The sequence below is a fragment of the Chaetodon trifascialis genome, chromosome 4 (genome assembly GCF_039877785.1).
Source record: "Chaetodon trifascialis isolate fChaTrf1 chromosome 4, fChaTrf1.hap1, whole genome shotgun sequence".
In the NCBI taxonomy this organism is placed as follows: Eukaryota; Metazoa; Chordata; class Actinopteri; order Chaetodontiformes; family Chaetodontidae; genus Chaetodon; species Chaetodon trifascialis.
This window is the reverse complement of record NC_092059.1, coordinates 25698660-25720468: the sequence shown is the minus strand read 5'-3', so window position 1 is coordinate 25720468 and position 21809 is coordinate 25698660. Positions and strand designations below refer to the sequence as shown.

At 44.2% G+C, this 21809-nt stretch overlaps 2 protein-coding genes across 2 annotated transcripts in view; both read right to left on the bottom strand.

The window, feature by feature from the left end:
• Positions 1-50: 50 nt before the first annotated feature.
• On the bottom strand, positions 51-3912 carry mafaa (MAF bZIP transcription factor Aa). The gene has a single exon (XM_070960024.1). The coding sequence runs from the start codon at positions 2943-2945 to the stop codon at positions 2013-2015; it is 933 nt and encodes a 310-aa protein (XP_070816125.1). The 5' UTR covers positions 2946-3912; the 3' UTR covers positions 51-2012.
• A 6144-nt stretch (positions 3913-10056) lies between these two features.
• The window catches only part of zc3h3 (zinc finger CCCH-type containing 3), a 60433-nt gene continuing 48680 nt past the window's right edge, over positions 10057-21809 (bottom strand). Inside the window, exons 10-12 of the mRNA XM_070960818.1 lie at positions 15192-15355; positions 14932-15089; positions 10057-10299 (exon numbers count right to left, since the gene is read on the bottom strand). Of these exons, the coding sequence (XP_070816919.1) occupies positions 10268-10299; positions 14932-15089; positions 15192-15355 (354 nt within the window). The 3' untranslated portion in view covers positions 10057-10267. The remainder of the gene's footprint in view (positions 10300-14931; positions 15090-15191; positions 15356-21809) is intronic.

The following is a 21809-nucleotide window of genomic DNA, read 5'->3' as shown; positions in this document are numbered from 1 at the left end:
AACTTTTTATTAAACATTATGAAAACAAGAATCTCAACAACGTTCCACTTGTAGGTTTTTCACTTGTTGACACGTTAGGACACGTTCATTGAATAAATATAGAAATTATATGTACAGATATACATTTACAGCACTGTGCAGAAGTTTACTTTCCTTTTTTTTTTTTTTTTTTTTTTTTTTAAATCTCCTTTGTTTATTTAGCGCAGGCAATTTTTCGGCTCTACCTGCTGTAGGAAATATTAGCCCACTAAAATCTGAAGCCCCCAAAATCGAATTAAAATAGAAGGGAAATTGTTGGTGACTATTTTTTTTCGTGATTAATTTGCAGATGTGTTGCAAGATTAGATTTTAATCATTTTACTTTTGTTCGGACATTTAAAGGAGCAATAAGAAATATTAATCTCACACTTATTTTGCATTTTCTGGTAGATTTCCTGCGGTATTTTGATCCAAACCTAACAACCCCAGTCTCTCTTGCTCCAAGTTTTCGCCATCCAACAGGTAGGCTGAGCGTCGGATCCTTCTGCACAATATTGCACATATATCTAGGCAGCAGAAAACACACGAACCAGGGATTTCTTGTTGACAGAATAATGCATCGAGTTACTCCAAGAACAGTAAGCTCTACCACCAGGCAAAGTCTCCTCTTTTCAAACAACCAAGCATCCTCCTATCAGACACAAGATCTTATTAAGACACCGGGCTGCAGGCCCTAAAAATTTTCGTCTACAAATATCCAAAGTAAAAAACAAAACAAAACAAAAAGAACCATTAAACTAAGTCTTTTTCATCATCAGGTTGGTGCATAGAGTTTTAGCAGCGAATGCAGTCCTTGTCCGTCTAATGAATGAAGCTTTCACCTCATCAAATTTACATCCAGGTTTTGAGAGAGCAACAGATCAAAGGTCCTATTAGTAGAAAACAAAACGTTTGTCCAGTTTGATCTCTTCTTAGTGCAGTATAGGCTTGCCTTTGACATTACACATGTTCAGTAGGAGGAGGATACCATAGACGATTTGCATGCTGTAACATACAAACATTTGTATTAAGACATTTCGAAGAATCCAAGCAACAAAAGCAGTTTTCTTTAAAAAGAGAAAAGGTAAAATAACACAGTTAACTGTTTTTCTCTACACATTATGTACAGGTGGAAATAAATACAGTCTAAAATCTGGCTCAGTTAATCTCTTTTTGTCGTTTTTCTTTTCTTTTTAAAACAATAGAAAAATTGATTGAAAATAGCAGTTAAAGACGCATCCATGTATCGCAGTAGCAGATTGTTGCATTTTTGTCCGCAGTCCTTGCACCTCTCCGTGGGGTTATGGGGGGACGTTTTTTGTGGCTTTTTGCATACCCAGGCCTTACTGATGGCAGAGGAGGAGGGAGGAGGAGAAGCGGTAGAGGGGGAGAGAACCATGGGCCATGCTTTCCATACATGTGGAAGGATTCTGGGAGATGACTGGGGGGGTACCATACATGTCCTGCATGCAGGGTCGCAAATGGGGACGGGGAACTATAGACTTGCAATATTGAAAGGTCTCTCCTGTGCATCACACGAACAGTCTGCTGCGCTTTCTGGAGCCAGAACAGAGACGGTGTATTGCGTTGTCTGCTTCCACCTCAGTCCAATCTGATTATTTATAAGAAATCAGTCTTTTCCCCAGTTTTAAGACAAAATCACCTCTCTCTGAATTAAGACAGTCATGTTAAATGTCAGACTGGTTCAGTAAGACATCTGACCAGATTCTGCTGCAACCAGAGAAAAGTCTACAGGCTGTGATCCCATGTGCTCACCTGACAGGCTGCAGCCTGGTGAGCTGACAGAAGTTTAGCCAAAACATCTTTAAGACTCAAAATGCGCATCTAATGCTTGTTGTTTAGTTGTGTTTTAAGTATTTTCTGTCGAGGGAATAACTGTAAACAAAATACAAACGCAGAAAAATATAAATTAATGTCACAAGGATGTTTGGGTGGGGTGTAATTCAGAGTCTATGCTACAAATCATCAGTCTCTCACATGAAGAATTCGGTGTTGGCCTGTTTCCCGGACGGGTCTCTCGTGTTCGCGGGTCCACCGGCACTGTAGGTCCGGCTGGCCAGCTTCTCGTACTTCTCCTTGTAAAGATCCCTCTCCTTGGCAAGGCGCGCCACGTCCTGCTTCAGCTGCTCCACTTGGCTCTGCAGGGTGCACTTCTCGGTCTCCAGCATGTGCCTCTGCTGGACGCGTTTGAAACGGCAGGACTGCGCGTAGCCGCGGTTCTTCAGGGTGCGTCTCTTCTGCTTCAGGCGGATCACCTCCTCTTTGCTGAAGCCCCTCAGCTGCCGGTTCAGCTCGCGTACCGTCATGCTGACCAGCTGCTCGTCCGAGAAGCGGTCCTCCAGGCGGCTGTGATGGCCGTGGTGGTGGTGATGGTGGTGGTGATGGGCCTGGTGATGGTGGCCCGTCGAGGCCGTGGACAGGTCTTCCCCGACGTACTGCTGCCCGCGGAAGCCCTCATAGGCCTGGTGGTGGTGGTGATGGTGGTGCGCGTTACCGATGAGGGCCTCCACCGCGTCTTCTGGGGTCAGATTGAGCGCCTCGGGGTTGATGTGGTGCTGGTAACTGGGGATCCAGTACAAATCCTCCAGCTGAGGCTTGCCTGCGTTGCTGTGATTGTTGTTGCCGCTGCTGTTGTTGCTGCTGCCGCTGTTGACCCCGCTGGTGAGGCTCTGGTTGGGCTGCGCGCCCGGGCTCGGGGCGCAGAAGCTCGGCGAGGAAGGCACGGAAGAGCAGGGTGTGCTGATCGGGGTGGAGGAGAGAGAGCCCGACGGGAGGCGGTGGCAGTAGCGGTCTGCCTCCGGCGGCTCCTTCTTCACCTCAAACTTCATCAGGTCAAAGTCGTTGACGTACTCGATGGCCAGAGGGCTGTTGGGCAGCTCTGCGCTCATGGCGAGGTCGGTGGCCATTTCAGTCCATGCGACGACTCCTGCCCTCACAGCCAAACCGACGGCGGGCAGCCCTCTCGGATACAGATTGCGAAGAGGAATAAAAGCCTGTATGGTGTATATATAGACACACGCACACGCTCGGTGCGTGGGGCTGCTGCAGGGCCGGCGGGTGGGTGGAGAAACTTTTTAAGGCTGCTCGTCCCTAAGACAACTTCTATATATAGTGGCGTGAATATACGTATGCATGTAAATGAACTTGTACACCTGCCAGTTTGCCTCCGCTCGCTGCTCTTGTTGACAACTTATCCCAGGTCAAATGCACGCTTTAATACCAGGAGCCCCCGGGGCGGCTGAAACTCGAGCCCGGTGAATTTGGAGACACCGACCTGTCTTGTCCTCGCTTCACCTCTGCAGCCCACTTGCCTCCCTGTGATTTACTGTCCTCGGTCCTGCTCGATCAAGTAACACGAAAAGATTTCTCCTCCGCTCGGTGTGTTATAAATGTTTTCCAAGCATCCTTCTTCGCCTCCTGCTGTTTACAGCTTGATCATGAAGTCCAAGGCAGCGGGCTGGAGTCACTGCAGCATGGCCTGGATTGAAAGTTGTTCACACAGTCAGATCAGACAGTGTGTGAGAGTCACAGGGCGCAGCAGGCGTGCGTACAGGTGTGCCCCCCAAAAGTCCCGGGAATCAAAGATGGAATGGCACGTGCAGATGTTTTCAAAGTTCATATGCATCTGAGATTGCTCTGAAGTTGCAGGTAGTTCTTCTGCATGGAGGGACAGGAGAGTCTGGTCCTCTGTGCTCAGTCCAGGTATTTTAATCAAGCAGCGGATTACTGTCAGCTTCGGTCCCCACGGTCCTGTCCCCCCTCACCGGGGCGCGCTGTTGGCCTTACGTGTTGACTGTGTGAGTATTATTATGCAAGAGGTGATAAATTCCAGTTGTTTTTTTCTCTCTAACAGCCCTAAAGTTGTTTCTAAGAGCTCCACGGTGCAGCCACGCAGTGTCACTGAGACGCTGGAAGGCAATCTGCTCTTATAAAGACAGCGTGCCCCCCCCCTCGACCCTCCCACACAGAGGTGTGACGGACCAATGGGAGGAGATCACAGCAGCGCATTTGCATTCTCCTATAGCAGAGCCCGCACTGTGGCGGCGGCCGGCCGAGCAGAGCCGAGGCGAGCGGAGCGCACAGGGAGAACAGGTGCAGCAGACCCCCCCCTCTAGTGACCGAGCAGATGCTACTGCACGGCGGAGCGCGGAGTAAGATGAGAGCTCCGGCACTTTCTCAGAGAAAAAAAAAATGTTTCCTCGGAACAGAGAAACAGTTTTCACAGTCTCAAAACTGCGTGTCGGTTATGTAATAAGGCTATCAGCATGAGATTACATTTCACAAGTGAAGAAAGCGACTTCCAGATAGTTTATTCATGGAGGTCTATCAGTTAATCACTTCATGGGGGCTTCAAAGTGATTATATTTGAGACTTTTAGTCTTTACAACATGAAACACTTTTTTGTTCTGTTTTTTAGACTTTTTAATCATCACAATATTCCTAAATGTTAGGAGTTTAGGAATGTAATGTAAACTAGGAGGAGTTTACATTTCTGTAAAGGAATGTTTTCAGCAATTGACAGAAATCCAGGGCAGGATTTGCAGTCACATGTTTTCTGGTATTTTAACCAACTGAATCAAATTTACACCTTTGACCCCTAAAAAAGGAACCACTGAGTCGAAATTAAATCAGAATCAAGTTAATTGGTTATGCTGACACATAAAAAGTTCATGTAGCTGTCAGTGTGTGTGTGTGTGTGTGTGTGTGTGTGTGTGTGTGTGTGTGTGTGTGTGTGTGTGTGTGTGTGTGTGTGTGTGGGCGCGCACGCGCACAATGACAGGCGCGTCAGGAAAGACACCAGTAGCTAAGGATGAAAAAGCGGACAAAGGCCCAGCATAATGAATAAAAAGCTTTTTTAACTTGTAAAAAGTTGAAAACTTCAGCTGAAAAAAAAAGAAAAAAGACAGAAAGTATGAATCCAGGAGAAACTGTTTCTAGTCGACGCATCTTGACCAAATGTGGCGCAAACTACAACGCATTTTTCCTTGTTAGCTTTATTAAAAACAACTTATTGTATCTACTTTACACATTTAGTTCTCTCGAAGGAAGCCTGGATGCTTCTGACACCACAAACTACCAAATCTATCAATAGTGATCGATTTAAGGTCGCGCGCCCCTCTGCCAAAAATCAATCCGCATTTCCGCGAGGCTGTGAGGGGGCCGCGCTGTGGCTGCGCGCGGGTTAAGTATGATTGGATGGTCCTGGCAGTGGTCTACAGGGTTTTCATTCGCAATTAACCACAAATTGCATCCCGTCTCATCTCCGCGGATCGACGGATAATTAAGCCCCGCCGCATGCGTCTCCATTCTGAACACATATGTCTTTTTTTTTTTTTTTTCCAGGAGAGAGAGGCTTTTCAATGGGGGGCTGTCAGAGGGGGAGGCTGAGCAGGATGTCGATAGTATCATGGGAGCAGGACTTAAACCGGGACACCACTGCACCTGACCCGTTTAGCCTTTTCAGCAGCGGCCGCCCCCCGGAGTCCCATCTACCCACCGATATGTGAGTGATATATCTGCGGAATAAAGTGCCTATCTGAGGCGAAAAAACACGTGGCAATAAGTTTAACTTGGGCAGATGTGGACAGGAAAACCTTGCATGGCTGCTGAGCTTAACTTCCAGTCTCAAATGGCCATGAAATACGCCCCCCCCCCCCCCCCATCAAATCTGCTGGCGAGGATGAAAAGAAGAGTATGAGATGAAGGGACGGAAATCATATCAAGGTATTTTAAGTTTAGGTGTGCTAAGTCATTAGGAGAGGGTTTTTTTTTATCAAATAAGCAGGAGCTGGCCCTCAAATGACAAGCTAAGCAGTCTGCATTGAAATGGCACATTTAAGAAGATCTGCTGTGGTCCATTCATTGTCAGGGGAAGGGGAGTGTCTGCGGCCGAGGGCTTGAGACATAATTTTTTGAAGTCAGGGTTTTCATTGTGCCTTTGCATATTGGGACTTCGCTGCAAGTGCAGTTCTACTGATTTAAGCAAAATGGACATCAGCAAGGTGGAGGATCGACGGTGGGCTTTGAGCCGGCCGTGAGGCGAGCTTTGAGCCAAGCTCGCCAGCATCCAGACCAAAAGGACCGGATCCAGGAGGTGGCTCAGGGTTATCTTGGGCCTGGAGGTTTTTGTCACCGCCGTTAAGCCACTAATGCTCCTGTGGAGGAATCAGCTTTAATTGTGCAGAGATGTGACACGCATGCATGTGCACGGACACCGGAGTGAACAGGGAGGCTTACTTTAGAAATCAGGAGTTTCACCACATGTAGGAGGCCTCGCTTGTATAGAAATCATGTTTGTTCACCAGACTGATAAAAGGGTTTTGGTCTCAAAGCAGCAGAAGTTTTGACTAGCACTTCTTTCGGTGGTAACGCTGTAGACATCAGAGTAACTGCTGAGATCTGGGAACAGGTTGACATTAAAGCTGGGGACAAGACCCCAAGACTATGCAAAACTTTCAAAGACTGGAGAAACCAAGCACGATGGCTGTTTCCACCAGTGTACACAGATTTTTCAGTCTTGACGGTCAAAAAGGAACACACACAGAACAACTGAGCAAATACACTGGGTGACTGGCAGGTGACGACCGCTGAAACTGCGGTCTATCTATCTATCTATCTATCTATCTATCTATCTATCTATCTATCTATCTATCTATCTATCTATCTATCTATCTATCTATCTATCTATCTATCTATCTATCTATCTATCTATCTATTGTAATTTGGAATTATCCCTCACAGGAAGTAAAGCTCAAAATGACAAATCTGTTAGAAAGAAGAGAATTCTGGTACCCCCCCCCACACACACAGCAGATAATATCAAGCCTCTCCAACACACACACTCTCACACAAACACACAGAATGAAGAATCACAGTTGACCTTTCTTTTTGTCTACCCGAGTCTTCGTGGACAGATGATTTCTCTCCCTCTGTCTTCTCCGTCTCGCGCGCTTTTACTAAAAATTGAAATATTGATCTTAATTAGAGTTTGCCGAGCTCAGCAGCTTGTGTTGAGGGTTTTAGACAAGAGGTAGCAGACATCTGTCTAAAGCACTTACATCTTCAGCGCAGGAGAGGAGCAACGAGGAGGAGGAGGAGGAAGGGAAAAAAAATAGTGTGGTGAGAAGAGAAGAGTGATGGCTCCCTGTCTCCTGCCTTTTCTGAGAAACATGTCGAGCTCTCCATCTCTGCTCGCGGCTGTCAATACATGAGATGAGAAAATCGAGCTGAACAGTCACACACACGGCAACACACACACACAATTCAAATATACGTCCTGACAAAACGTATTCAACGCAGGTTAAGTGGCAGTATCTGGAGATGAACCAGTTTTCCGAGTTGTTGCACAATCATCAAACCGACTGATCTCTGTTCAAAAGTTCAAAATCAGCTTTGTAAAAGGCCAGTGAGGCTGGATTCTTCACAAAGTCCCATACTGTAGAAAACAGCTTCTAGGGAAAAACTTGACATGTGACTGCTAATTTTCAGATACAGTATCAATATTGTACACAAGCTTATCACCTCTGCACCTGTGAACTCTCAGCTTGTCTCACTGGAGCTGATCCTGCTACACAGGCACGGTCACAGAAATACAGTATCTTTAGAGGAATAGGTTCACATTTTGGAAGTGCGCCTAACTGCTATCTTTCCCATAGAGACATGAGAAGATTGATATCAGTTTCATGTGTGTGCATTCAGAGCTGAGCTGGACATGGACTTAGCTTGGCATGTGGACTAGAAACAGGGGCAAACAGCCTGGTCAAAGGTGAGGAAACACACACACCAACGCCTCTAAAGCTCACAAACCAGCTGTACACAAACACGTGTCTAAATGATCATCTGTGGTTTTTAGGGGAAGGTTTTAGTGGAAGTATTTCTTGACAGAAATCAGCTGTGAGCAGCTTCCTTAAATGAGGTTGCCAGGTTGAAACCAAAACCAAAACCTCACTGACCGTGTCTGCTGACCCGTTAATAACAGATGAGCTGCTGTTCATCAAGAACTATTCCCAGCAAGTCATTTCTCCTAAAACCACAAATTGTTTTTAAACTTCTGTACGTAAAGTTTCTGTGCACATTCGGCAGCACATGGTGGCCTTATCGGAAAGTTTTCCTGTTTGCAAACCAAAAAAGAACCAACTTTGTTCATTTTTTAGCATTTCACAGTCAATGGCAAGACTTTTGAAAAAGAATCTTCAACTCTGAACCTTAAACATGGACGGATCCCACACTGACATGCAAAATGACACGCAGGTGTCGGGGGCTCTTATCTTACTCGTGTTTGTGTGTGTTGTGACCTCCCAGCCGTGTATTGATGTCATGTTGCTCCCTGGAGTGTCACGCTGCTCGTTTGTCGCCCTGACAACGCCTCACTTAGAAAACATGTTAATGCTGTAAATATGAGGCTCTGCACTCACACACACACACACACACACACACACACACACACACACACACACACACACACACACACACACACACACACACACACACACACACACACACACACACACACACACACAGTGCATTAATAGTTTAATTAGCAGAGGTCTGTGGATAAGTTTCTTGTCCCAGCATCCTCTCTGTCCCTCTTTACATTGCCAGGCAACCATTTAGATCACACACGTACAGAGATGAAGAGAAATAAATGGTGAGGAAACAGTGAAGACAAGGACAGAGGTATCACTCCAAAGCCATATCCCTATGACTGGAATAAATCTACTAAAACACTGGAAATTGTGTTAAATCTAGTAAATTGACCTTGAGTTAAGATTCATTTGTGAAACCACAATTTCAAGGTCAATAATGACCTTTCAAGATAAATGATGAAGTCTCTAGTTCCTCTGCTTTAGGCTGACAAAAAACAAAACTATGGATCACTTCTTTATTTTCAGTTGCAGTACATCAGCGAACGTGCAGATTTCTGCATGTTTTTGACAGGAATGAGGCCTGTTTGTATGTTTTATCTATGAGTCGGCTCGGTGTGCAATAGCAGGTGCAAATATTTGCAAATAGCTATATGCAGATAAGTTAGCCCCTACAGAGCCTTTCATCCATCCACACCAAGAAGTTTTTTGACTATAATATGAACACAATGTAAAATTGTTGTTTTGCCCACAGTGAAAAGGGTTGAAAAAAACTGTTTTAAGAAGGTAAATTATGTTTTAAGCCCAATTCAGACTTGATTTATCTTTCATGGCGAGGTGAGGTGATTTTAACATTACCTGCGCAGGTAGTGATTATAATCATGTCTGGAGTACGTGGTATGTGCCTAATTTATCATCTCCACTCCATAATTACAGCGACTATTGCTTACTGTTTTTTGGCATTCTCGCTGGTAATTAGTCCTGTAATTCCCACTGAGACTGAGTTTTTCCTGCAAAAGAGGAGCAGCTTGTCCATCCACCTTTTTCATCAGCTCTGTGTGAAACTTTCATGTGAAAATGGAAGAAATCAGTTGCTAATCTGATAGACAGAAATGTGCTAACATTAACATATCGGTCTATTTGGGACTCAATACAGCAGTGGGAAAATATTTAAGCAGAAGAGAAAGAGGTCGTCAAACATGCTGTTGTAATGTCAGTTACAGGGAAGCAATGGTACTCTCTTTTAACTCATCTGGAATGAAGATTAAACTAAGCAGAGGTGATATTAAATTCGGTGTGGAAGAAAAGAGAAAAATGTGTTTTCAAATGTGATGCACATGGCTTAAACCTGTGATTTTAATATAAAGCAAAAAGAGTCTCATATCTGTGTGCGCGTGCATTCTCTCAATCCACACACGCCCACTCACAGCATGATGATGATGATGAGGTCACTGTCCACTCATGTGTCTCGTCTCCAGCCTTTTAAAGCGAGGGGCACTGCTGCTTCTGTCACCACCTTCCCAATGAAAACTCTCCCAAAACACACTCGGGCCATGTGACGACAACGCCGCTCTCAGACAGACACGCACTCACAGCTCATAAACACTCTCACAGCGCCGACTTGCACTTGACAAAAAGAGTCTGTGAAACAACACATGGGAAGAGCTGATATTTTATTTGTCATTTCAAAATTTACAAAAAATATGCAAAACAGATTTACTGATAAAGAAGATAAAACTTTCAGGCCCTGAGTGAGGAAATTCAGAGGGAAGAGACACAGATACACCTGTCAGGACAAACCTGGAGCACAGACATCACTGGTCTTTAAGTGTTTTCCCCCTCCGGTGCTGCTGGCCGCTGTAGTCTCACAGCCGAGGCTTGATCTGCAGTTTTTTCTCTGTGGACGAAAAACAGGAAATTAAAGTGAAAAGATGAGTATTGGCAAAAATGAAATGACAAAAAGACAAGGTGTGTGTTCACCCATGTGTAACTGACTCTGATCTACTGTGTGTTAAATCCTGCTGAAACGCTGAATGATGACATCTCAACTGATGAGTAAATGAGGAAGAGAACAGGACAACAAGGATGAATGAAGGTGTATGTACAGGAAATGTGTGTGTGTGTGTGTGTGTGTGTGTGTGTGTGTGTGTGTGTGTGTGTGTGTGACAGAGAGAGAGAGAGAGAGAGAGAGAGAGAGAGAGAGAGAGAGAGAGCGAGACAGAGACAGAGACAGAGAGAGAGAGAGAGAGAGAGAGAGAGGTGGCAAACTGGCAGTGATACATTGCATCTGAGCTAATTTATGCAAAGTGAAGAGGAGCTTGTTTGGCTGAGTTCCACCTTTAATGAGGCTCTGGGCGGTGCAGTGTGTTAGTAAAGGACCAGTGCATCATTAGTAATACTTAAGAGCACAAACCAAGTGGACAGAGTGGGTGGAGGGATGACAAAATGATGGTTCATGTGTATGTATGGCTCTACAGTACGTCAGTGGATGAGCCCAATTCTAGTGCTGCAACTTACAATCCTTTCATTATCTACTGTTGATTACTTTTTTGTTCAATTGTTAACAAATGGACCCCCTCCAGCACAGGAGATTGTGTTAATTCCATAAATAAATGGAAAACATCCTGTGGTGAGGCTGTGTTGCTGGTCCATGAATGTTATTTCTTTATCAGGAATGACCCCCATTCCCACGCTCCAGTGATGGCTGCTGGACAGAGAGCCACTGTCGTCTCATCACAAATGCAGCGGTCAAGTTTTGTCTGGAGTAAACATATCTAAGGTAAGGTGTTTATGAGCTGGGGTGCAGTTAGTGATTCACAATTATTTGGGATATTCAAACCCAATGCTGTTGACTTCTCTCCCTGGTTAACAGTCACTCAAACCTCAATCAGTGTCCAATTAGTACTCAGCTGTTCACCCTAACCTTAACATGAAAAAATTCCCAGTTTAACAGACCACTTTCACACGATTTGATATTTTCAATATTTTCCTCCCTTTCCAAGTGTCTTCAAGTGCTGCAAAGTTTAGAGTTTCTAGTTGTGAGCAAAAAATAATTTCATACATACTAAATCTTAAGAAGTTTAAGAACATTTGTCAAAAACACGCCCCAGAAAACGAGAAAGTTATGAGGACACATGAAACATCTGTTGCAACAATATTATTAGAAATTTGGGCTGTGTGTATGTGAAGGGAGACGGTCAGAGGTCAAGATGACACAGGGTAGGTCAAAGGTCCTGCTTGTTTCCAAGCAGAGGACACTAAAGATAAACCATGAAAGAGAAGGAGGATTACCCTCTGAAGAAGTAAGAGTGACCACAAACATCTCGAGCAGATTTGCCACTGTCTCGCTCCTGATGTTCCCAAATGCTGCGAGATTTCTCAGGCTCCAGCAGGAAAACGATGATATATAAATAGAATTTCCATATTTATATAAACTGAGAAGAAGAGAAAAATTGGTTTAACAAGAAAAGAAACTATTTAACATTGGCAAAGTTGCCCAGGGTAAGAGGTGCCAGGCGGTGTGGGGATATTCACAAGCCGCCGTTTGGGTGCCACTATCTACAAGGTCTTCAAATCCCACCTCCGGAAGAATTTCTCATGCATTCCGGAGGAGGCCGGGGACATGAAATCTGACGTTCAAAGCTTCCATTGTGGAGGTGGCTGCTCGGAGTTGTGGTCAGTGGGTCATAGGTGCCTGTTGTGAAGAAGCTCAAACAGTGGACGAGTACTGGAAGCCATAAGGGCTGTGTTGGTTGCTGAAGCAACAACCAGGGTGTGGGAGGACTTCTAGGAAGGCTATGGAGACAGAATTTCAGTCAATGTTGCATGGAGGTTGGGGACAGGTGGCTCCCATTGTTTTAAAAAGTTACTCCAATTATTGGGGTATCACACTGCTCAGCCACCCTGTGAAAGCTTACAGTATGGTAGGGGGCTAGACAGGAGGCTCAGATTCATGGACGAACCTTGGAACCAGGGGAGGCAATGCAGACTGTCCTGGTTGTTGAACAGTGGACCAGCTCGGTACCTTTGCCGAGTTACATGAGAGGTCATGGTAGTCTGTTCATCCAGTCTAGGACTTGGAGAAAGTCCATCTCCCTGGGGAGTCTTGTGGGAGGTACAGGGGCCATTGCATTGAGCCAGCCGGTCCTTATAAATATCTTTATATAAACAGGGTGAGAGCTGTGTCCGTATTCTGTTTTCAGCCGGTGCTGGACTGTGCCAGGGTTGTTCCACGTCACTAATTCTGTTTGTGACTTTGATGAATAGGATCTCAAGGCACAGCCAGGGGGACGAGAGTGTCCAGTCTGGGGACCTCAGAATTGCTTCTCTGCTCTTTGTAGATGAAGTGGGTCTGTTGGCTTCATCCCACCGTGACCTCCAGCATGAACTGAAGCAGTTTGCAGTCAAATGTAAAGCAGTCGGAATGAGAGCGAGCAACTCCAAGTCTGAGCATGGTTCTCTGAAGAATCTTCTCTGGGAGTGACTTGTTACCGCAAGAGGAAAAAATCCCCAAGATGGTTAAACAGTACAAAATATAATACAGAAAATGTTCCTATACTAAAACTATTACATTTCCTCTTGGTAGTTTATTAAGAAGCTGATTAGCTTTGGGAAATCCTGGGTATGCTAAGTCAATAATGAAATATACAGCACATTGTAGTATCATTTTACAAAATACGTGGATTTAGTCTTATAAAGAACTATGACTGGAACGACTCTCCCGCAGAGAAGAAAATCTACCCACATCTCAGAGCAAAAACTAACAGCAGACCTTCTAAGAATAAGCTGTTCAGCTGAGTTTCATGATCCATGTCCAGCTTTTCCACCAAAGCCGATACCACAGATACAGATCTATCGTCTCTCAGCAGTGGTAGTCTCTTAAGACATTTTCATGTTGTTTGTGAATGAAAAATGAAAGAACACCACTTGACTTTTTCTAGAGCTAGTAACATTAAGAATGTGTTTATTTTGACTGTTAATCATCATGATTCACAGTGTCGGATTAAACAGACAATAAAACACAGAGTGAAATAATTCTAAAATGAAAAACAAGGCCATGTGGTGAGTGTTAAAACAGGTTCAACACAGGTGAAAAGGTTCAAATGTTGATTTGCAGTGCCAGCCGGCATGCATATGTGTGTGTGTGTGTGTGTGTGTGTGTGTGTGTGTGTGTGTGTGTGTGCATGTATGTGTGTGTCAGGCAGGCAGGAGCAGTTGGACGGTCAAGCTGGGTGGGAGGAGATGGATAGGGGAGGATGGTGGAGGGGGGAGACAGCCTCTCTCCTAATCCTCTATCTATCAAGTCTGTCAACAGAGAGCTCAGCTGTGCCTCCGTTCAGCCCAAAACCTAAATATTATTACCTCTGTCCTCTGAGCATTATTACTCCTCCCCTGAGCACCATCACACTCACTCTACAGCCCAGCTCTGATCATCATTAGTGTCTGCAGCTCAAACCAGCCATCACTCCCCACTCTTGTGAACTCAGGAATGATCCCGTGGCTTTCATGACAAAAACGATTCTTCTATTAAACATCTCTGGACAATACATCTGACAGTCAGCATTTTCACTCTAAGTAAGGGACTGTTAGTCCTCTTAAGGACGTTCTATTTCTTAACAACCTGAATGTAGTTTTCCCAGTTTTTGCCACAATTCCTGTAAACTTAAGCCTTTCACCAGCAAATTTGGAAATATAGAGTCCATCACAGGTAGAAACTGAAGCTGTCAGATGAAGGCGAAGTTTAAACAAACCCAAAATTTACCCAGCCTGTTTAAATCCTTTTTTCTATTTTTTTTTCTAATTTTCTATCCCAGTTTTTATGTTCATTATGTCTCTTTTATGTGAAGCTCTTGGTGCGTGTGGTTTCTTTGTTGTAAAGCACTTTGAGCTACATTTCTTGTATGAAAGGTGCTGTACATATAAAGTTTATTACAAGTGTTATTATCATTACTGAAGCACTTAGTTGGAAGTGAACTGAATGATTTCTTAATGTCAGTTACAATCCTTCATGCACAGAAAATAAATGCGTGAACAACCATTGTACGTATGTATGTTAAAGTTTAGCTGCGATCTGCAAAATGTAGAAGATGTTTACAATGAACAGATGTTTACTGACAGAACAGAGTGTATAAAAAATGAAACATTCATTGAAAAGATGTCTTGGTTAAAATCAAGCTCCATTTATTTGAAAAGTGAAAATTCTGTAAGAGTCCAAGTTTCGTATGAACCACTCAGCGGCATGAAGCAGGTCATAACTACGCAAATTAATGAAGTCACTGGAATTCTGTTGAAACACTGTTTATAAGGAATTAAGACATTTAAAAACATGTCAATTCTAAAACTAATTTGGCCCATTTTCAACCTGTAAACACATCTTTTGACCTGCAAAACACCAAATGAATGCTTCCTGGACACTTTTTGTCTCTTATAGTTGCAGGCTGTGGTCCTTTCATGTCATTTAGTTTTGTTTCGTGTACACCGTGGGGCATCTTGAGCTGCTCTAGATTTTTGGGGGAGTGTATTTTCCTACCTTTAACCTTTGAGATCTCTCCCAGCAGTGTGTCTGGTGCGTCTGCCTCCTCCGGGGAGCTGGAGAGGGAGATGAAGGACGGCAATTCCAGAGGACCTTTGGTAGGCGTCACTGGAGCTGCCTGAGAGGCCTGTGGGATGTTGACAGACAAGTGGGACCTAAAAGAGAGAAAAAAACATTAAACGGGATCTTAAGGGATGTTTACATTGGAAAAATGAATTCCTTGTCAAGTAGGAATGAGCTGCACAATCTACGCTGACCTCTTGACGGGCTCCTTGGTTCGGGGTCTCTTGGCTGGCGTGGTGGAGGTGTTGCTGGCGCTTCGTTTGGCTTGTTGGCGGTGCTGCAGCTTACAACGGGCTCCTCGAGGGCAGGATCCCGTCTTTGAGAAGTCTGGACACACCAGAGTGTGTTTCTTCTTACACTGGTGGTTAGAGGCAGGGAGATGTGAACACACACCCAAAGACTTCACTTCACTTCAACAGCTGATACTGCTCCAGAATTCTATGTGTGGATCTGATTCAAGCCTCCATTAAAAACATCAATCATGTATTGTTGTCTTTTTGGGGAAGATTTCTTTTTTTGCCATTTTGCCTTTATTGTGACAGAGATATGGATTCTGACCCATGTGCGAGAGGCTTCCCCCATAGACAGCCTAACAGGGAACAGGTGTATCACGCCGAAATATGATGAATTGTTTAGCATGTTTCAGCTCAACAAGGTCTAATAGTTTTGCTTGCTCATTAAGACGGCAGCTAAAACTATTTTAAAATGTTTAAAATCTTTACTTTTACTTTTGTTAAAATCTGTGAAATTAATTCATGTCATGAGGGAACTAGTCTAAAATGAGTCCAGCACATTTCAAGCAAACTATATAAGTGAAAGTAACGAGGTGTGACAAGCTGAAGATCACTGAAACCACAGTTTAACCAAGCAGTTCACCTGGGCGCTGAACTATTACAGGTAGTTGATTCAACACCTCAAATACAGCAAAAACTTCAGAAGTGTAAAGCTACTATTCATCAGACACTAAATCACAGCATGATTTAGCGTAAAGAGTGCCAATCTGTGAACGTTTACTTTGTCCGGAACAAAAATTGGGTTATATTTGGTAAAGGTGGATGACGCTGTGCATCCATGATGATCTCTGCACAGACTGGCATCATGGTGGCACAGACAGAGTCTAGAGCCTCTTACGTCTTCACAAATCTTAACATGTTTAAACCTTTCAGGGAAGCTCTAGAACAGAAAAAAGTTTAGGACTTGTGTGACAGAATTTCAGCTAAGCTCAGGCAGGACATATCCTGGATATTTTCTTCTGTTATTCCATTCACTCTTTTGTAAGTCACTACTTTTGAGAGACACTGCGTCCGTCAAGCTCTCCTTTAACATGCAAGTTGAGCAAGTGGGTCACAGTTAGCGTCATTCTGGAAAGCATTGTGCATAACAGAGCGAGCTTTCACATGCATGTTTGCAACTGAGTGTGTATGACAGTGTAATATGGGTGTAAATTGGTAGCTTCATTCTCCATGAGATCCGATCCCTCCCACCTGTCAGAAAAGCTAATTATATTCACTCTGGGGTGCAGGCTGCAAGGAGTGTGTGTCTGTGTGTGTGGAGGGGTGAGGGGTGTGGGACCGGGAAGCAGATTGGTCCAGAAATAGAGTGTGTATCGGGTGTGTGTGTGTGTGTGTGTGTGGAGGGGAGAGGGATCTTGAGATCGATTTTCTAGGACGCTATGGTTGACCCTCTCTGGAGCCCAGCAGCCCCTCCTCACTGGCCTCACACCCATGTTCCTGCACCCTTGGGTGCCAGGGCGGCCGAGGGTCAGCTCGCTGTCAAATGTTTCTCTGGATCATCTTATAGGGGCTGCGGTTTTGACACCACATTTCGCTCAACAAATCAGTTCTGCTGCTGGTGTCAGTGATGTTCATCGTTTTATATTTGGGGCCTGACATCACAACTGAACCAGGCCCCAGTCAGCTCTTGATGGGGCTGAGAAACGGACTAACCTTCATCACATATTGGTGTAAAGTGTTCTTAATAGTGTGAATTCTACCAATTTCAGGGATGCAACTTAATATTTTTCTCTCATGATCACGATATTAATCATTTTTTTCTGCTTATCAGTTTAGTGAAAAAAAATGGAAAATGTAACTGCTCAGAAGGAGTCAAAAACCCAAATTATGTAAACAATTGGACATTTCATAACTTAAATGACTCAGAAATTGTCAAAATCAATTTATCGGGTCAGGTTTTTAGCAGTATATGATTTATTTGTCTAATTGAACAACCGAAAGCTAGAACTATTTTAGATTTTCCTCCTGACATTTCAAACACTCTGAGTAAACCGATGTGCCTGCAGACCTCAGGAGGATAGATCCTTCATTTAGACTGCAAGCTGACGTGGTGTTATTATTATAAGATCCTCTTTTGGTTATGTATGTGTGGCTTTAAGTAGATACTTTGGTTTGATGCTACAAATATGTTTTTCCGGGCAGCACGGTGGCACAGCAGGTAGTGCACGTGCCTCACAGCAAGAAGGTTGCCGGTTCGATCCCCGGGCCCTTTCTGTGCGAAGTTTGCATGTTCTTCCCGTGCATGCGTGGGTTCTCTCCGGGCACTCCGGCTTCCTCCCACAGACCAAAAACATGCTCATTAGGTTAATTGGTGACTCTAAAATTGCCCCTAGCTGTGAGTGTGAATGGCTGTTTGTCTTGTGTATTGCCCTGCAATTGACTGGCGACGGTCCAGGGTGTATCCCGCCTCTCGCCCGTTGACAGCTGGGATAGGCTCCAGCCCCCCCGTGACCCCGAGAGGGATAGGCGGCATAGAAAATGGATGGATGGATGTTTTTCTGTTGAGTTAAAATGTTTGATTGCATCTTTCTAGAGTAGTGAATAGCTGTGATCTCAGTATTGAGCTAAATTGTTATGACAACCATTTTAGCCGTTTAGCTCAAATTACCATGCACACTATTACATGTAACTTTGCAAACACATATTGTAATATACTGTATAGTAACATCAGGAGTGCTTATACATCTGAATCTACTGCTATGTGCAAACCTAAAATGTTCAGTTTAATGTAGATGTGGCAAATTAAAATTTGGCGGACATAAAAATGTGTCATCTCCGACAGAGGTCTGGTCCAGAGACGAGTGTGATGGGACAACAGGAGTTAACAAAGCTGGAGCACTTTCAGAAACAGAAAGTGAAGAATAAATTGAGCGTAAAAGCTCAGTGCAGTCCCCACAGCTCCATACATCCTCATTTTCATAAAAAGAGAGAGAAAGACAGAGACAGCAAGCTGGGAAATAGGAAGAGAAAGCTAAAGTGGACAGAACATCTTTATCCCACACCAAGTTAACAATTTTCCACTTGATTTAAGGAATGCTGGAATGTCTCTGGGGCCTATTAGAGAGCTCTCTGCTGGGCCAAAACCAGAAGGAGTCAGCACATTTACCAAGAGACTGAGAGAATGAGCAAAAGAAGCAAGAAAGAATGAGAGAGGGAGGGAGGGTGGGAGAGGGAAAAGACAGTAAAATAAAAAAAGGGACATCACATGCATTTACATCTTGGCCATGAAGCCGAAACTCTTGTCCAGAGCAACTTAGAGTGAGTAGAGCAGAACGATAAATGAGCTCAGGTTGCTCGGATATTAACGTAGAGAGGGTAATATTAAGAGAATGAAAGTTCACACTGTCACTAGATCTTAGGTCACGTTCAGACTGACATCAGCACTGCATCAAAAGCACGCAGCCTCCTCATTCAGTTCAATGAGACGACCAAGTTGATGCAGTGGGGATGGGACAGATGGAACACTGTCCAGGAAGTTTTGTTCAGCTTTTGGTGCGTGCGCTCTGACTTCCACCAAAACACTCGTCTTGGAGAGCACACATGATAGCAAACTAGCAATGTTAACATTTGTAACTGTGGCAACAAATAAGCAACCATCATTAAAGTTCAAACAGGGCAAACAGTCAAAGCTATCTTTTTTTATGCTAAATGCAACAAAACCGCAAAGTCAATGCTAAATGAATCGAGTTTGTCATCTGTCACCGTGACAGCAAGCAATGATTTAACGAGTGAATTATGCTGTTTCAGTCAGTAAGAGAGGAGTGACAGAAAAGCAGGATGTATTTCACTCTCTTTCTTGGCAAGGAGCAAGGAGCTTCCTTTAGGTAAGACCCAAAGTTTTGTTTGACAACTTAGAAATTAGAATCAGATTAGAAATCCCCCTGCCATGTTTGGGTCTGCATAGGTCCCGATCCCACCTTTCAAATAACACAGGGGTCCGGTTCTGTCCCAGGTCTTACAAGTCATCTTTTCAAGTTCATGAAGACATCTATGTGGAGGCTCACACAGAGGAGGGATCCCAAAAATCACAATGATGATCTTCTCCATAAAAATGCACACAGCTGGTTAACACTAAACCTCTTGACCCATCGCTGCACCACTTTTTAGCTTAGTTTCTGTTTAGTTTGCACAAAGTTGTCATTTCATTTGACCCCTCTCTTAGGAAATGAATAGGGATGCACTTTGCACTGCATTAGGCCACATTCAGTTGGTCCTCACAGTAAAATCCATTCAAACTCATGGAGCTATCACTCAAACTGGATTTCATGGATTGTATTTAATCTTTGGTGCGCTATTTTAGATCTAAATGCTGCCTCAAGTGCAACATACATCAACCAAGTTGTAGAGTGACATATGTACACAGCAGATACCTCATACAGACAGAAAGAGTAGTCCAGGTACTGCAGTCAGGATGCAGGCAGACAAATGTGATCAAATTGCTGCTTTTATGAAGATGTCAGTATTGGTGAATGAGGCAATGGCCTGTGGCTTCCCTGTAGTGTCAAAAAAATCTTCAAGAATAACACAGAAACATGCAAGTGCATATTTTTAGATGTGTTTTCACTGAGGGCAGAGTTAAAAAAACAAATTGCCTCATCTTTTTTGTTGACAGCTGAACTTCAACACCAGACAAAGAAAGGAGCTAACTCTCTGCCAGCTTACATCTGCATGGCAAGATGTAAGAGAGTAACTCTCAGGTGTTACGTGCATGTGCACATGTGCAGGGAGACAACAAAAACTAGACAATCATTTGCACAATACTGAATTTAACTCTTCCGTCATATCTTTGGGATACAAATTGAGAAAATACTGTCACTTAAAAATGTAGAAGGCATTCTAAAGTCTTGCTTTAAGGTGAAAAAGTGCATAAAAAGGTACAATTAATTAGGCTAAGCAGCCAAACAGATAGCTCTCTATTACTGACTGCTCCTGAAATGATTTCAACTTGCTTAATCAGCCGAACAGCCACGGATAAGAGGCAATAAGAGACTATAACAAACCCTGTCAGCCACAGACGCTCAGTGGCGTCTGATGGTCGACTGCCAGTTTAACGTGTCAGGAACCTGGGAGAGAGCGAAGGAGCCACATTTCAGGTAAAGAAGAAAATAAAAAAAGATGCTGTGGAGAAAAGAAACAAGAGGGACAATAACGATGGCACAGACAGATCGCGGAGGTGGAAGGTGAGTGTAAGACAAAGCCAGGATGAGGCAGGATGGTGGCAAGTCTGCGTGGAGGAGGAGGAGGAGGAGGAGGAGGAGGAGGAGGAGGAGGAGGAGGAGGAGCAGACTTAACCCCTGAGATGCTGGAGTGTCTGCCTGCCTAGCCATAGTGCCATCCTCAGCAGTTTTCCCATCTATAATTACTGCCTGCTATCCATCATAGAGCCACCAGAGCCTCACAGCGCAGTGCTCCATAAACACACATACACACACTCAGGCACAAACACACTCACACACACACACACAAACACAGAGGGAAAATCACAGACCTAAGCACTTCAGCTAATAGAATAAATATTAATATCCCTTTTGTTTTCTATATCCTCATTTCCCCATGCACTATTTAAATGAGGTCTGACAGTGTGAAAAAGCATCTGTTTCACACTTGCCGCTCAAAAACAAGCAGAGGGGAGGAGAGGGGGAGACAAAGGGAGGTAAAAACACAGGAAAGGGGAGGAGGGGAAGCGTGGAGGGTGTGCTTGAGGTGGATGTGGGGACAGAGTGTGAGGGGGACTCGGGTGTCTCGAGTCATGTGTAGGTGGCTCTGTTACCCATCAGGGCCGCATCGTGTCACTCAGACACTTCAGTTATGCCATTATGGACCACCACCCCCTGCAGCTGTTCCTGCCTGTGTGTCACTGTGTACATGTGTGTGTAGAGGGGCGACTGCTTACCAATCTACTTGTTTACCTAAGCGTCAGTTTAACTTCAGTAGAACAGTATACATGTTGTACATTACAATTATATGTTCAAATGATGAACACATCTTAGACTTTCGAACTTTACAATCGAGCAATGGCGTCAACACAGGGCTAAATAAAGGTCGAGTGAGATCAAGCCAATATGAAGTTCAAAAAATAATGATAGCATATTACCAGAGTCAAAACAGTGAAATATCATTTCAACTATTCTAATCAGACTACACAGGTTAAACCTGTGTTGATGCTCTCTGAATGCTGAGCTGACCAGTGTCCATGAGCGTCGTCTGACCCAGGCTGAGCACAGCTCAGATGCTGCCTGTTTGGTGAACACGTGCTGCACTTATGACAGACTTCATCTGACGATATTGATCTTTAAATGTCATTTTAGTGACTTCCTGAAGACGGAGAGACAGAGGGAGCAAAACAGAGAGGGACGGTGCAGGAGCACAAAACAGTAGGAAGCAGAGCGAAGTGAAAGTGAAACCTTACTTTGTTTGGTGCGTTGTTACTGTAATTCTGTGTCTCTAGATCTACAGATGCAGATGTGTCTGTGAATACTGACAAGTAGAGATCCCTGTATGATGTCTACCACATATGGT

What these genes read in the sequence shown, in the direction of transcription:
- mafaa (XM_070960024.1), bottom strand. Translation starts at nt 2,945, where the DNA reads ATGGCCACCGACCTCGCCATGAGCGCAGAGCTGCCCAACAGCCCTCTG.